Genomic DNA, 16,586 nt, shown 5'->3' on the forward strand with positions numbered 1-16,586 from the left:
TGGTTTGAGGAGTTGATGAGATGTTCTTCATGTTCACATTAGCAATTTTTTACATAATCAGACTAATTATTTCCAATATATGTTTTCAGACTGACTTTGTTTAATAGAACCCTCAGAATTTGCTTTCTTTCTTGTAAAAAATTGAGTTTACCACTGTTCTTTTCCATTGCTTTAGGAACTCGGGACTCCTTGGAGAGTTCCCAAAGATAATCAATTAATGTCTCTGAAATTACTTCAAATACTTACTTAAGTGCTTTAGCATAAGTAAATATTCTCCTGGCTGTTCTTTCCCTGTTCCACTCTGTGCTACTACTGCCTTCTAGTTGGTATTAATCCCATATAGCATCTGATTGTAATTAACCTTTTTATGAAACCTGAAGCAGTCAAAGTATTGATTGCATCAACCTTCTTCAGTCATCCTTTACTTGTTCAACTTACTTATTAAGCAATAGACATGTGCTTTCTTTTCATCTTTCTCTGACTTGTAAGGTATTTGCTGTCTTTTCTTCTATGCCTGAGCTGAAACTCAAAGACAACTTTCAGATACAAATGGGAAGACATCAAAATGTGTACTGTTAGCTTTTCAGCTTTCATTTGCATTGATTACATATTAAACCTTGAGGTTTATGACTTATCTACTTGTTCATCTTGACTCCTGTTATTTTCACATCATCTTATCATAAAGGTGTATTTAGATGCAGACCGTAAATGGAGAATTGACTAGTGAGTCACTTCTCTAATCTAGCTCCCACTAAAACAAAGTAAAAGTTCTCATATATACTTCACAATTCTCATGCTTTATTTTGCATTAACAAACAGTGAGGATTACATTTTCTGTTACCGGCATTGTAGCCAAGATGATATTAACACACATCAGGAAAGGAAAGAAAAGTACAATTTTAGGAATAACAGTGTGATACTTACAAAATTATAGGTATTAGCAGGAATAGTTCTTCTGTTTTCTGTATGAAATGGAGAAAAACATGTCAGCAGGTGTCATTCTGTAGAAAATGATACAATAACTAATAACTTATATGAAGGAATAAAAATCTGCCAGCTGCACAGTATTTTACAGATACTAAAACAAAGGATATGAAGCAAACCCACCAATGAGTTTGTTGACTACAATGCATGAGGAAGTAGCTGTGTGGAAATGGGATTCACAACCACTAGCAAGCATGTCTAAGTCTGCCCAAAGATAAGACCGAAACAAGGATGTGCTTGAATTCCTCTCTCTCTTCTGAGTTTTGCTGCTTGATGCAGAACTGTAAGGGCTCACCCTGGTGAGCTTGGGGATCCTGGTCTGGAAATCCCTGTTCTGAATAGAAACATATCTTGTTCCTTTAGCAGCAGCAGACCTCCTGCTTTCAAAACTGAACAGAAAAATTAGTTGTGCTGATGTCTTTTCTGTAGTAGCACAGCACTCACTCAGGAGATTGGAGTTCTGGTTTCAGCTTGAGAAGCTCCAAATTCACATTTCCCAAAACTGAGAGCACTCCAACTACCAGGCTATAAACACAGGCTGGATAGTGGCTGTCTGCTCATGGTATAGCCAGGAGAGCATGAGTTACAAGGCCAAAGAGCTGGTGAACAGGAGAGTGAATTTACTTGAGAGGAGACTCCCAAGTTCTACCCTTAACCTGATTTACACATTTAATCCAGTGACTTCAATGCAAAACAGAGAGTATGTCCTTGCCCAGTACATGCTCTTGTTCTGGACTGTTGAAGCAATCCTTGATTAGGCTGCCTGTAGCCTCACAAATCTTGCATCTGTGGCTACATAATAGCCTGATTTCTAAATCAGAGCATGAAAGTCCTTTTATTAAGCCTAACCTATAACATATAATTACAGCATGCTCTAATGCTTAGGAAGAAGGGACAATTGTGGACTGAAACCCTTTTATGCCAAGGAGAGAGTTAAAACCAGACCCACTTCTTGCTCAGGTATTGTACCCTGTATTGAAGTGTGTGAAGGATGGGCAGCATCCCACAACCCTCCCTTCCAGATGTGCTTTGAAAGAAGCCAGTCTTTAGATAAACAGCCTCTTTACATTTGTCACTATTGTTCTTTTAAGTTCTGAATACTGCATGAGCCTGGTATTGCAGAGTTTTGTATACCCCAGCAGATGGCATTGAATGTTCATTTATTCAATATATGTAGTGCTTTTATCTCTTCTCTGCAGGTCATTCGCAGGGAGTGGGGAGGGAGAGTTATTCATGCAAACTAGTATGATTTTCTGTTTAGTTATACTGGTGCAAATCAGAAGTAAGCCCAGTTAAAGCAATGGCATTACTGAGGAAAACTGATGCAGATGAGGAAAACTAGGTGGTACCAATGTAATAATGAAAAAAGGCAGTCAGTGTCTTAAATTGTAGACTTTTTAGCTTTGTTAATAAAAATGGTTATTCTATCCTCAAGAATAAGAAATTATTAGCCATGCATTTCAAGGCTTAATGCTAAAAAGGGACTGTTTAACACAAGCCTTTGGGGTGATTTATTGCTATCCAATATCAGTTTACAATTTGATGTCCAGGTTAGTTTATAATGTATTCTGTTATGCAGGAATCACCAGAGTTTGGAGGAACTCCAGCCCTCCCTCTCCTTTTCTTCTAACGCCTCCTTTGCACAGCACAAGTGAAGGGAGAGGCAGCGTTGCTGCTCTCCTGCAGGCATTCCCCTTACATAAGGTGAATGCCCAAATATTTGCTCTGTGCTAGCTGAGGAGTGCAAACCAGCTAGAAGCCACTCCTGTTATTTAAGGATGACATTTTGGTACTGAAGATGAATATTTCACTCTGTCAGCAACGCTGTACATACTGGGCCTTCAGAATGAGAAGTGCTGCATGCCGACCGGGTGGTGGAAGACCATTGCAGAGGCTCACCACTTGCGGGGAGACTATTTCTGCTGTTTACTATATATATATATATCTCCCTGGAACATTCAATTTATCATAGAATCATAGAATAGTTTGGGTTGGAGGGGACCTTTAAAGGTCACCTAGCCCAAACACTCTGCAATGAGCGGGGACATCTTCAGATTTCCTGGCTTCTGGTGCACTGGGTATTGTACAGGGATGAAAGAGGACAGAATCTTTGTGCCAGGTAGTTGCAATCAGCTGGACCTTCTGGCATCGATATTTTTTCACTGCAAGCTAAAGACTTAGAGCTGGCAGGAATCAGAGTCTCCTCAAGCTAAAGGGACTGAAAATATAGGATCTGAAAATTTTTTGTTGCTTTGCTACATTCTCTGTGAAATTAATAAATGGAGTATATCAGTTATAACAATACTAAGGTATTACATTTCTATGGCATATGTGTGGGTGTGTTTCTGTCAGTTGACAGAGAATGCCTGATGTCAAAGGACAAAAGGGAAGTAATTAATTTCTCTTTAATCTGCAAGGGACTAAAATGATGTGCATTTTGTGGCAACCTGGCTTGTTTTTCATAGTGACCTAAAAAAAGTCTGTTCAAAACAGTGACAGGTTAGGAATATGTACATGAAAACCCAGTGTCAGAAACATAGTCCTTCTTGAAATGAGAAAACAGAAGGTAAATCCGTTCTCACTGACTTCTGAGCCTATGCATGCACAGTGGTTTTTCAGTGACTGTGGTGTTTCAGCCAGTGACAGAATGCAATAAAGTATTGTGGGTTATATTTTAATAAACCTTGTGATCCTGGCAGGGTGTCTCCTAACCCCTTCAGTAGAAAAAATGAGGCTGGAAATACTGTAAAGAAGAATCTGCACAGCAGTTTTCAGTCACTTTTTTCTGTCCAGTCCAAAAGTATGGTGTAAAACCTTGTCCTGTTAAGTATATGTGCATCTTCCTCCAGCCTCTGGAGGGTTTAGGTAAGACAAGTAGAAGCTTTCTGAACTGCACAGGTTTAATTCCATAACAAAGCAAAAGGCTAGGCAGGCTTTGCTTCAGAGACTGTGAAAAAGGCATGTGAATAAATGCTGGTTGTGGTAAGCTTTTGTGATATGGCCAGCTATCCACAGAGAATAAAAGATTTGCTGTAAGATGGTAGACTGCTGGGTTTTATTTTTCCAGAACTGATTTTTCCAGCCTTAAATTGAAATCTTCTGTATTATATGGATATCAAATGCATTTAAGCAAACTTTGCATAAAACAGTGAACATATGGTATACCAAATTTTATCTGACTAGTTGTGCCCCTATTTAGTTAGATAATTTTATATGCTTTGCATTAAATATCTATTAGGTCAGCTACAGTTGTGAAATACAGTATAATTTTCCACTGATTTAAGTAGGAGCAGTGTTTCACTTTTGAAACCAATGTGATTTAAACACATGTTTAGTACTGACCATAATCTGTCATGAAATTAGATTTAGAGATCCTGCGTCGTTGTCCCATTGGTTTGAAAGAGCAAACAGCAAAAAGTCTTTCATGAGTGGTGCAGAGGGAAAAAGGAAAATTCCTTCAGCTGCTTTGTAGAGGTCCTCAGCCAACATAATGTTTTCAGTCTCCAACAAGAGGATGACTTGTTCATGGCTTTTTACCGTATGTAATGTCATGAGGCCAACATTTTTTGGGGCACTCTGGAAGTAAACACCTTTTTGCTTTCTTCATTAGTGGGTATCCATTTTCCACTTAGTGGGTATCAATTTATTTTCCTTTATTTTTACAATTAGTTTTAACTTTTATGATCTTACAGTGTTCTGATCTGTCATGCCTTGCATGTTACAAACTATCACTGACTGAGTAATAAGTATGGTAAAAAGACATGTTACAAGTACTTCCTTTTTCAGTACTGAAAGAATTTTACCTTTTGGCTGTATATCCTGATTCATTGCTGCACATATGTTTGGACAAGATCTAAAGACATAAAAAAAGAAAAAAACAATCTACTTAAATATTAGAAATTGCCATTGTTCTATGAAACTTCACAAAGAGTTTAGCTTATCAGAATGAATGAAAGCTGCAAGGATAATAATTAAATTTGAAAAATGATTTGGCAGATTTGGAAATTCAACAATCTTGGGTCAAACGTCCTATTTTTATTCACTTACAGCTTCAAGTCTGGTGCAGTTACAGAGAGCTCTACTCATTTTGCAAACATTCATTTTAGACATAAATATTATAACAACCTTATTGATGCTTTAGCCTACTCAGTATATTGTTGAAGGGATGAATTTGCCTAGGGAGATAGGAGCTAAACCTCTCTTTTAGCATGCAGCTGTGCCACTGCACCTGTCTCCCTTCCCATTCTGCCAGCCAGCAGACTAAGTATAACAATTTCCCTCAGTCCTGCTGTGGTATTCTTCCTTTCTGCTATTACTCTGCCATAGGGAATATATGAGCTATATTGAGTACAGAAGAAACACATAAATGGATCTTAACCTTACTCTGGTGTCCTGGATGACAGTTCTCTTGCCATCACCCTCTTTACCCAGCGGACTCTGTATCAGCCTGTCCGGCAACATTTATGGATCTTTGCAGTTAGTACTACTTAGTATTCAGAAACAACAAGAAATATTTTGCAATGAAGATGTGACTAGGGAATCACATTAAGACTGCATTAATGCACACTTATTTTATCTAGTATCAAAGCATCCACCCTTGGAATTGCCCAAAGTTTGTGAAATGTCAACACAAATCTTTGAGGTTCAACTGCCCTACTCTTAGGATTACAAAATAATTTAGGTTAGCAGCAGCTTTGAATGAAGAGTGAAGCTGAGTGGTTTCCTGTTCAGTGAGCAGGCTGTAAACCACACTAGAGTCATCTGGTCTTTTGCTGTCTGCTGCTTAGAGCATGGACACATCAATAATAAAACTTTTATTGATGTTACTTATCAATGCTTTAAAAAGTAATTTATTTACTTACTTATTTTTTGGCAAAGTTGTCTTCCTGCTCTTTGAATCTGCTGGGTGTTGTACTATCGTTTTCCTGTTAGCTCTGACAGAATTGAACAAAGTTTGCTGTTAGTATGTGGCACTAAGTGGGGAAGAAATGAGTGTGAACAGAGTTGAAAAACAAATTTTCAAATCTGGGAAATGCATATAGGTAAATGATTCCCTTCTTCTCTACCTCAAACGTTTCCATTGTCTGAGTATTTTTTTGATTTTCTTGTTGTTTCCAACTATTTGGAAAAATGAACAACAGTTTCCTACTGAGAGGATGAAAAGCTGGAAACTGAATTCCTACATTCAGTGTTTTGGGTGATCCTTCTTTTACTCATTTTTACAGACCTCCTTATTTTACTCATGTGAAATAGTACTGATCTGCAAATCCTTGAAAAAAACATTGAGATGATTTCAACTTTTACCCTTTGACTTCTGGAGACTTCAGTGTTTGCAGCAAAAGAGTTAGGATTAGAAATAGTGTGACCAGCAGAAGCAGGGAGGTGATACTCCCCCTGTACTCTGCACTGGTGAGGCCACACCTGGAGTATTGTGTCCTGTTTTGGGCACCTCAATACGAGAGAGATATCGAGGTGCTGGAGCGAGTGCGGAGGAGGGCAACGAGGCTGGGGAAGGGCCTGGAGAATAAATCCTATGAGGAGTGATTGAAGGAGCTGGGACTGTTTAGTTTGAGGAAGAGAAGGCTGAGGGCAGACCTCATCACTCTCTACAACTACCTGAAAGGACATTGTAGAGATGCTGGTACTGGTCTCTTCTCACAGGTGATTAGCGATAGAACAAGAGGGAATGTCTTTAAACTCCAACAGGGGAGGTTCAGACTGGACATTATGAAAAAATTTTTCACAGAAAGAGTGGTCAGACAGTGGAATAGGCTGCCCAGGGAGGTGGTGGAGTCACCATCCCTGGATGTGTTTAAGGGTCGTTTAGGTGAGATGCTGGGGCATGTGGTGTAGGGGAGAACTTTGTAGAGTAGGGCTGATGGTTGGACTCAATGATCCCAAGGGTCTTTTCCAACCTGAATGATTCTGTGTTTCTGTGTGTGATTCTGTGATTATCTCACCAAATAATTCCTACAGGTTGTAAAGATGGTCATGTTCTCTTGCACAATGTCACTTGGACCTAGTCCTGCCCAAATTCCTTTAAATTCATTGATCCTGTAATCAGCGTTGCCAAATCTAGCTTCAGTTTTTCTTTATAAACACACCCCCAAATCCTATTTAAAAAAACCCCCAAAACCAAACAAAAAAACCCCAAAAAAACCCCCCTGTAATCAATATTTGAATGTGCACATTGATAATTAATTTTTCTAACTGTCAGTGTGGAAATGCTAAAGGCCACAAATGCAAAGATGCAAATTTTAAAAGAATGAGAAGATGTGATTTTAGTTTCAGCTGTGGAGTTGGCACGAGAGGTATGCTTGAACAGTTCCTATAACTGTAGAGAATTTCGGTTAAATGGTTAAATCTATATGTACCGGGTCTGGCTGAGCCAGAATTGGTTTTCCCCTCTAGCAGCCCTCATGGTGCTATGTTTTATGTTGGGAGCTGTCAGGGTGTTGATAGCACACTGGTGTTGTGGCTACTGCTGAGTAGTGCTTACACAGCACCAAGGCTCTTTCCGACATTCCCCCCCCACAGTGGGACGGGGTGGGCAAGATCTTGGGAGGGGACACAACCAGGACAGCTGACCCGAACTGACCAAAGGGATATTCCAGACCATATGACGTCTGCTCAGTATAAAGCTGGGAGAAAGGAGGAAGGGGGTGGGGTCACCCTTGGTCCTCCGAGGCAACCACTATGCGTATTGGAGCCCTGCTTCCTGAGAAGGCCCGACATCGCCTGTTAATGGGAAGTAGAGAATAAATCTGTTTTCTTTTTTTTTGCTTCCGCGTGCGGACCTTTGCTTCGCTTTGCTTATATTAAAACTGCTGTTGTTTTACCCACAAGGGTTGTTTTGTTTTCCTATCTTATTTTCTTTCCCCTCTTTGCCCTGTTGAGAAAAAAAGGGGAAGGGGAGGGAAGTGATAGAGCGACTTGGTGGGTACCTGGCATTTAGCCAAGGTCAAACCACCACACTATACCACTCAGTTATCACTCTGGAGCATCAGGAATACAAACAGGTAACTGATTTCTTTCATCTCTATGCTCTTTGTCATTCATGTATAATGTTTTATAATTGTTTAAAAAACCAATTTCATTCTTTGCAAAACTCTTCCCCCCGTCCCTCTAAGGCAGTGTGTATTACAAATGCAAATGTCTATTGCATATGAATACTAGACATACAGTGAACATAATTTTAGTGTGTTTGAATTTACTGCATTCCTCCCTGACCCTTCTGGTGGTGAATTTCCCAACATGCACCTGAAGGGTGACCTTCTGCAAGTTCTCCCTTGCCTGCAGCAGGGAACTATTTTAGTCTGTTTAGTCTGTTTTTTGTCTGCGTGTGAGATGCAACATTGAGGTGCCTGCAGCAGGGAACTATTTTAGTCTGTTTAGTCTGTTTTTTGTCTGCGTGTGAGATGCAACATTGAGGTTGAATAGCTCTTTTGCTGGCTATCTCCATGAGTCCTTTGGAACTACATGCATGTTACTGGTAACTTGTAGTATAAATGTCTCACAAGTACAGGATTTGTCAGAAACTTATAATGGGTTCAGACTGTGAAGACATTTGGCACCTTTTGGGTGATCTATGTTAATAAAACTCCCACCTTGCCTAAAAAGATTACAAAAAGTCTTTTTCACCATTTTTGCTTTTTAAAAAAGAATTTTTAAAATCCCCATGTCTAATTATAGGACCAAAGGATTTTTCCTTCACAGGATTTTCTTCATTCTCTGGTCAATGCTACAACAACAACATTGCTCCCTGCTTCTGCAAAAAGGTGGGATTTTTTTTTCTATGCAATTTAAGACACTTTCACCTCTTTTAACTTAAGGGGAATGTGGAATTTCATTTAACTGGCTATGTTCTATAACTTTTTCCATTTATGATACTCATTCCAGACTGACCAGACACAAAACCCTAAAAATTGTATGTCCATGATAGTGCAGTTTAGGGGCACAGACAGAGCAGCAATACTCATTCAGCTCAAGATTCAAGTTATATTATGTATGGCCAGCAGATATACTGGGGAGAAAAATTAGAGGGTAGGCTTCATTTTAAGTGATGACTATTTAACTGTAGACAAATTGTAATGGAGCACCTACAGAAATACAGATGACATTGAGATTAATGTCAACTGAATTAATCTTGATAGGTTTTGTTGCTATAAATTATGATTAATTAATGATGAATTGGATGTATAAAAATTTCTGTTTCAAAAATCTTAAAAGTTTCAAGAGTCATGAAATTATTAGGTAAATTGTAAGACACTCCATTTGAAAGTTTATTTACTTCACAGCATTTAAGGGAATTATTACTAGAGTAAAATTTACTCGCCAGGAATAAAAGGTGGCTAAGTCAATAGCTGAAGTACAGATGGTTAAAAGAAAAGAGAAAAAAGTCCATTTCATCTTATCTTTATTCTCTCTCTTCTTCTGTTTCAACAGTGAAACAACAAAAACCAAAGTAGATATTATATTAAATAACTCTTCTCTGACTGCAATGCTTTACATGAAGCAGTTAAATATTGTCTGACATTTTATTCAATCAATTACTACATTCCAAAGGCCCTGCCATGCTCATGACAAATCCTTCTTTGTGAGAGACTGTAAATGGCATAATTTGGCACAAAATATTCAGAATTCCTTATTTGTTAAATATTATTGTGGTTAGCTGTTTTTTTTAGTTACTTATTTTTGCAATTATTTGCATATTTATTTGGTTTTGCAGAAATGTTTGAGAGCTCCTATCATAGAAGAGATCCCCCCTGTGCCAAATGACTTGCAATTGTAAAGTCAGTCCCCCAGCTCAAAGGATGCATAAACCAAGAGAAAACAGGTGGATGCAACTAAGAACTGAGGGGTAAAACAACAAGCTGAAGGTAAAAAAAGTTTTGCTAGAAGGAAAGGAATAAAACATGGAGCATGCAACTGTAGACATCTGAAGGGAGTCAGTCCCTAGTTTGAAAATCCAGGCACCTGTCAGGCCCGTGGAGAGAGAAAACCACCATTGTATCATTACTACTGTTGAAAGAAATCAGTATTATATTATAAGGGCTACCCAATACAGCAAAAGGATCCTACTATTTGTAACTGATTATCCCAATCCATGGTGTAAAGCTATTTTCTGAATAGATGGTTACTAGGGTGATTATCAAGGTATGCTATCATTCAGAAACCAGCTTGTTTCCTGAAATGGTGACTAAAAGTGTTACGTGTGCTGCATGTGACAGGGTGATTGGATTTTGGGGACTTTGGAATCACAAGGTCATTCTGTTACATGGTGGTTTGAAAGTGCGTTGTACTGTTCATTTTGTTTTCTGGTAACATCTGTCTCTATGGATGCTGTTACTTAATAGCAGTGTTTGGGTTGGGAGGAGGCTTAGTCACCTCTGCTGCAGCCCCGATTAAGCAAAACTGAAGTCAGTAGGGCTGAAGTGATTTAAAAATAGTTTAAACCTAATAACAGATAACATTGTCAAAAAATCCCAAGGGCACACATAGCAGAGAGTTCACTTTTGGAAGTGATACAGGCAAGTAAGAGAGATCATGAACCTGGCTTGATTGGGCTATCTCACTATTGAAAATAAACTTGGATTTCAAAGTTGTCTGAACACAGGTGTGCCTTGGTATATCCTGCCTGGCCTCCAGATGCTGCTCAGGAGGGATCTAGGTCTTTTGCAGATCTTGGACTGAAAGTCTTTGGCTAGTGTCTGTAGAGTTAGACACCTCAAAGAAGGGTCCAAAATCATAAGCTTGCTGAACAGGGAGATTTCATGAGCTAGTGAAGAGCAGCTGCCTGAAATCACAGCCTCTGTGGTTGCTCAGGCTGCAGAGGAGGTGCAGCCCTGTACTTGCAGTACACAGCTGGGAGCATAAGGTAGACACTTCCTTCTGAGGAAAAGTGAAGGATAGCTATCCACCATCTTTTGTATGAAATAATCTAGTGATCAGAGGAGGTATGTAGCTTAGTACCTTGATCATTACTGTGTTTTCTTATATTTGCTCTCCACTGCAAAGAAAGCAGAGGTACAGGAACATGGCGTGGGCTCCCATGCCCCAGCTAGGCACATGAACCTCTTGTCTCTTCATTCACCGCCTGCTCTGCTGTGTGTGATGAAGGAGGAATGTTTCTTCTGCACGGCAGTTGTGCAGGTGATGAGTGCTTCTCACCAAAATACCCTGCAGTCCTCGTTCTGTGGGTGCTTTCCAAAAAGGGGGCTTGGATCCCCTAAGGACATGAGCCCAAATCTTTCTGAATGCTGACACTACATGCAGAAGGGCAGTGGGAGAGTTTCACTACTCCCCCCATCCTTCCTATGGGGCGGCAATGAGTGGTGACTTAGGGACCGATCCTGCCTGTGGATGGGGGGTTCCCGTAGGGAGAACACATCTGAGCAAGGCTGCTCAGGGCCTTTAACAGGCTGAGACTGAGCCTCCGTACCCTGACTTGGCTGTGGTACATGCTCAGCTTTTAAGCCCTTTTGAGGTAGTTTTGGACAGGCACAGAGTTGCCTTTCTATATATGTGAGATAATTTGCAGTGTGCTGTACTGGCTCTGGCTGGAATGCAGTTAATTATCTTCAGAGTAGCTCCTATGGTGCTGTGCTTTGGATTTGTGACCAGAACAGTGCTGACAACACACCTGTGTTTTGGCTGTTGCTGAGCAATGCTTGCACAGCAAGGCTTTTTCTTTTTCCTGTTGTGCCCTCCCAGTGAGCAGGCAGGGGGTGGGGAAGAGGTTGGGAGGGGACACAGCTGGACAGCTGACCCCAGACGACCAGAGGGATATCCCGTAACATATGACATCGTGCTCAGCAATAAAAACCAAGGGAGGCTTTTTTTAGAGGCAGCCACTGCTCAGTGATTGCTTTCACACTACTTGTTTTGCTTCATTTCTTTCCTTTCTCTTTCCTTCTCTTACTAAACTGTCTTTATCTCAACCCATAAGTTTTCTCACTTTTGCTCTTCCACCTCTCCCCGTCCCATGGGGTGGAGGGAGCAAGTGACTCCGCAGGGCTTTGCTGCTGGCCAGGGTCAGCCCGCCACATGCACACCACCAAGCAGAGCTGGTGGGAAAGGAGGGAAGAGTTATTTAACCTTCCAGCTGTCACAGGGGTTTCAGGATCACAGTTTTGACGCAGGCATATAAGCATCATCTGGGTCTGAGGTAAAGGCCTACCCACTTTTCTGAAATATGTTCCAGATATTGCACTAAAATGGAGCTTTTTTTTTCTTTGAATTTTTAAAGGTCAGTTTTATGAATCAGTAATAAGATCATCCATGGAAGCATTGTACTTAGTGTTGTGACATTAGAAAAAAAACTCCATAGAACAGATGCTCATATGATGAACATATTTAAACTGCTACAGCTGTGGTCCTCCAAGTGTGTCATGTAGGAGTAGACTTGTTCTGTTTTTTTTTACCTAAAGTAAATGTTAAGAACATAATAATAATAAATAAATATCAAAGGCTATATTCTCTTAGCATAATTATGTAACTGATCACTTGCAAAACTATTTAAAAATTATGACGGGCACAGTTAATTTGAATTATTTTCTTCAAAAAAGAGTGCTCTAGGTTTCCCTGGCAACCTTTAAAATGATATGTATAAACACACCAACCAATCAGTGTAATATCAGTTGAAATAACCTCACAGAAACACAAATACAATGAACATTAATTAATTGTTGTACTGGTTAAATGCAGATTTTAGAGATGCCAAATAGAAACATTTCCTTAGTGCCAAACTGCATTAATAAGCTGCAAAATGCCAGCTCTTTGCAAGTCCACATACAAAAATATTAAAAGATATTAAAACTAGCTTTATCAGGGAAACAAGTCCCCTGACAAATTGTTATGAATCCCACTTCTCTAGTACTGTTTAATACAGGTATTCAGGCTGACAATTAGGATACCCAAAATGCACCTTTATTTGTATTACAGCCTCATCTCATTTGGAATTGCTGTAATGAATCCTAGCTAGGTGACTTGGCACTGGATGGGAGAGATTAAATAGAGAAAAAATGATAAACTGAAGAAAAGGATGGCGCTATACTGAGGCATGTTTCAAGCAAAATGTTCATGATCTTGTAGGAGAAGAAAATATTGTACTCAACCTTAATTGCAAATACTCACAGAAACTGACCCTTTTAGGCCATTACTATTGCAAAACTGAGATTTGTTTTTTGTTGTGCATGACACCATGCCGTGCAGAGAAACGCCTGGAAAAGATTTGGTGTTTGGCAAGGTTTTCCCACAAGTCTTCTATCCAATCAGACAAAACATATTCACACAGCAACAGGGTGGTTTGGGACACTTCAAGCCGAATGCTGCAATATAATCTGAACCACACTGCAAAGATTCCTCGAGGAGGTGTGGCATGAAAATTTTGCCCCTGAATAGAATAGTATGAACCATGAGCCTGCCTCCTCCTTGCCTTACCCTTCTGTATGTCTCCTTAATGGTATACATTGCACAAGGCAGTCCCATGCAGTTTCATTAATATGTGCTTGTTTAAGCATAGCATCTGCCACCTCGGTCCACACTCTTGAGACTAACATGCATTTAGTCAGGTTCATGTCAGTAGTTTGAACTACTAATAAATTGTCAGGCAGTGACTTGCTGCCTGAAGAGACGCTGTCAGGAGAAACAGGGGCTGTGGGTACCTGAAAAGTAGCCACAGACTTTCGACACTTGGAAAAATGCCAGTGGGAGGCTTTGGTACCTGTGGTTACTGTTCATGTTACTGTGCATGTTTATGCCAAGCACTTGCCTATCTACAATAGCAGCTCTGCCATGGCACAATACAGATCAGGGAGATTAGGCAAACAGTGGATTGAAATATAAATGCTTATTAAGTGCAAATAAAAATGGTATCTCAGTAAGTTTTGCTAAACTCACCTGAACTCATGTGTTCTATGAGAAGATGAGGAAACCCACAAATGAATCAAATCTATCATGTTGATAGAGTTTTCACATTTTTCAGTCCAAGAGACTAAATACTAAAGTGAGTGGACATGACTGATGGAAGTTTTAAATGCATGTAAAATGGTTTATAGTAACATAATAATGATAAAAAGATGCTCTTGAAGCACTATGGTTTGTGACCATAGAAGTGGGAGTCAATCAATTACAATGCCTCATCTGAATTTGGTCCTGGGATGATATTAACACTTTGTAGCTGTTTGGGGTTACATCACTGTGACTATTTTAATTTTTACATTTCTTCTGTGCAACCCCTTGGGATTTTTCACATTTAAATGGTAGAGAATTTCTTCTGGAATAAAGGGCAAAAATGTGAATGGGAAATGAATGTGTTTTACATTTTCATGAAGATCCTGGTAACACAGACATTCTCAGAGGACACACAAAATTTCAAAACATTCCATCTAAAGATAATTCTGCCTGCAATATATGTCTTTCAGAATGTTCATATAAATATTTTAAATGATTTTCTCTTTTGCCTCTCTCTTATAAGCAGTGTAGTTTTCAGACTTGTTCTGTGTTGTTAGCTACCAAGTTATTTTTACTGGCTTTTAAAGTCCATACATCAGGTTACATTGCTTATGTCTGCCCTTGCATCTTGTAATGAAGAGTGCAAATCCCTGTTCACCTGGGGAAGTCAGAAGGAAAAATATTTAACTTCTTAATTCTCTCACTAGTGCTTGAAATCTTGGGGTTACCATCTGCCAGTCCTTTTGGGGACTGCTTGGTGTGAAAAAGGAAGCTAAAGTCTTCTAGCTTTCCACTTGCCTAGAGAATACCTATTCCAGTCTCAGTGGTCAGAGGAGCTGAAGGTTTATTATCTCCCTCCTCCTCTGCAGATGAGTAACATCCTGTGAAGAGACAAGAAGCCAGGCAGATGATATCTTATCTCAGAGGATGCGGTGCTTGGCTACAGCTACTTGCCAGAGAATCTGGGGAGGTGCTGTGTGACCCAGGACTGCCCAGGGTGTTTTTATTATGTGTATAGCTCTTTCTAGCATATACCAAGCATATACCAGAGTCTGGCAATCTTCCCCATAGCCCTAGGCTACCTGCTGTTTCAGCAGACATTTGACTGAGTTAAGTGCCTGAATCAAAATTCCCTCCTTACTCCTGTTATGCTGATGGCTTGCTGCTTCTCTACAACAGCAAATCATAAAACAACCTGAGCAGACCTATTGCACATGACAGGCAAGTAACAAGATAGAAGTCAAAGAGAAAGCTGTTTCTGTCCTTCCTTGCTATCTGCTGTCAGGAAGGAGCTAATAGGTAAGCAGTTTTTAATTTAATTTCACTCTATCATCTGAGTCAAGGTGCAGTAATCTGCATATAAATATAATAATTCAAGTGCTTGATCCCTCCCTCACAGACATAGAGTCTAAACTAAAATATGGCTCTTAGTATCCAGGGAGAATAAAATTACCCTGCCCAAGGTAGGAGAGAAATATATATCTAGAGAAAAGAACAGCGTACACTGAAGCACTCCAGTTTACAGCTACTGCACTGTAAACCTATATCCACATCCTTAGTATCTGTGAACCCGACAGCATTACACTGTAGTTACAGGTTGCCAATGAAATCCAGTTTATAGGTTGATGAAAATGATTGCTGCAAGTATTCTCACAGGAGTAGTTTCCATGCTGTATTAGAGGTAAGTATAGTAGTCATTCTTCCAAGTAAAAATGAAAGTGAGCAAGTACCTTCATAGCTGGTTCTTTCATTTATATGCATATTGTTGGAGTTTTTGAATCAACAGCAAATAACAAACAAAAATAATGAATCTAAATTTTTTTAAATAACCTCTTTGTGTTTTGTTAGAAAAACAGCCATCAACATTTCCTAAACACAAAGTTCTTCATGGAGGACAGAAAATAGTAAACCAGTGATTTTTGTAGGGGTCTGACTGGAAAACAGTATCTATTAATTACCTGTAAATCTGACAGAATATTTTGGTGACTTGATTTATCAATCTGTAGAACTCAGGCTGAAAAATCAAATGTAAGAAATGCTACAATTTGGGAGAAAGAGAACAGGCTTTACTGAATATATTTGCCATTTAAACATTCATATCACTCAGATTGGGGTCCTGAAATATAAATTACATATTTGAATTAACCTGCTGTTGTCTCATTGTAGGCATTAATGTTTGAAAAGACTGGTTTTTCTCTAGCTTTAGCTGTGCCCCTGAAATTTAAAAAAACCCCTCCATTTAAGAGATTTTTTTCTTTCTCTTTCAATTATCCAACTTGATGTAAAAATTCATGTTCTTGACCAGTCCTAGATTGCCACCTGTGCCTGTTCGTAACTAATCACAGATTAACCCTGTTCTTGCTTTTGACCACTCTTCTACAGTTGTACCCCACTTTGGAGGGAATAAACTCTACAGAAGTTATGGCTCAGCACTGCCAGCTACCCAGTCTTGTGGCCTCCTGGGATTTCAGTTCATACTGCCTGACAGCTACAGACATGTACGCAGGTGAAGTGTTGGATGTCTACATGAAAAGCTTACTAAAGGAGAGGGACTGGGGTGGAATAGACCTTGCTATTTCTGAAGCTTTTGTGAGTAAGTGCCTGATTCTGGTAGCTGTCAAAGATGAAAACCGGACACATTTCACAAG

The 16,586-nt window shown here is 39.5% G+C and overlaps 1 protein-coding gene across 1 annotated transcript in view; it reads right to left on the bottom strand.

The window, feature by feature from the left end:
• CLNK (cytokine dependent hematopoietic cell linker) overlaps window positions 1-11,790 on the bottom strand; it is a 38,294-nt gene extending 26,504 nt beyond the window's left edge. Inside the window, exons 1-3 of the mRNA XM_074864928.1 lie at window positions 11,627-11,790; window positions 5,847-5,918; window positions 4,675-4,837 (exon numbers count right to left, since the gene is read on the bottom strand). Coding sequence (XP_074721029.1) covers window positions 4,675-4,837; window positions 5,847-5,918; window positions 11,627-11,790 — 399 coding nt within the window. The remainder of the gene's footprint in view (window positions 1-4,674; window positions 4,838-5,846; window positions 5,919-11,626) is intronic.
• Window positions 11,791-16,586: the final 4,796 nt, after the last annotated feature.

Source organism: Strix uralensis, chromosome 4, assembly GCF_047716275.1.
Source record: "Strix uralensis isolate ZFMK-TIS-50842 chromosome 4, bStrUra1, whole genome shotgun sequence".
NCBI classification, from domain to species: Eukaryota; Metazoa; Chordata; class Aves; order Strigiformes; family Strigidae; genus Strix; species Strix uralensis.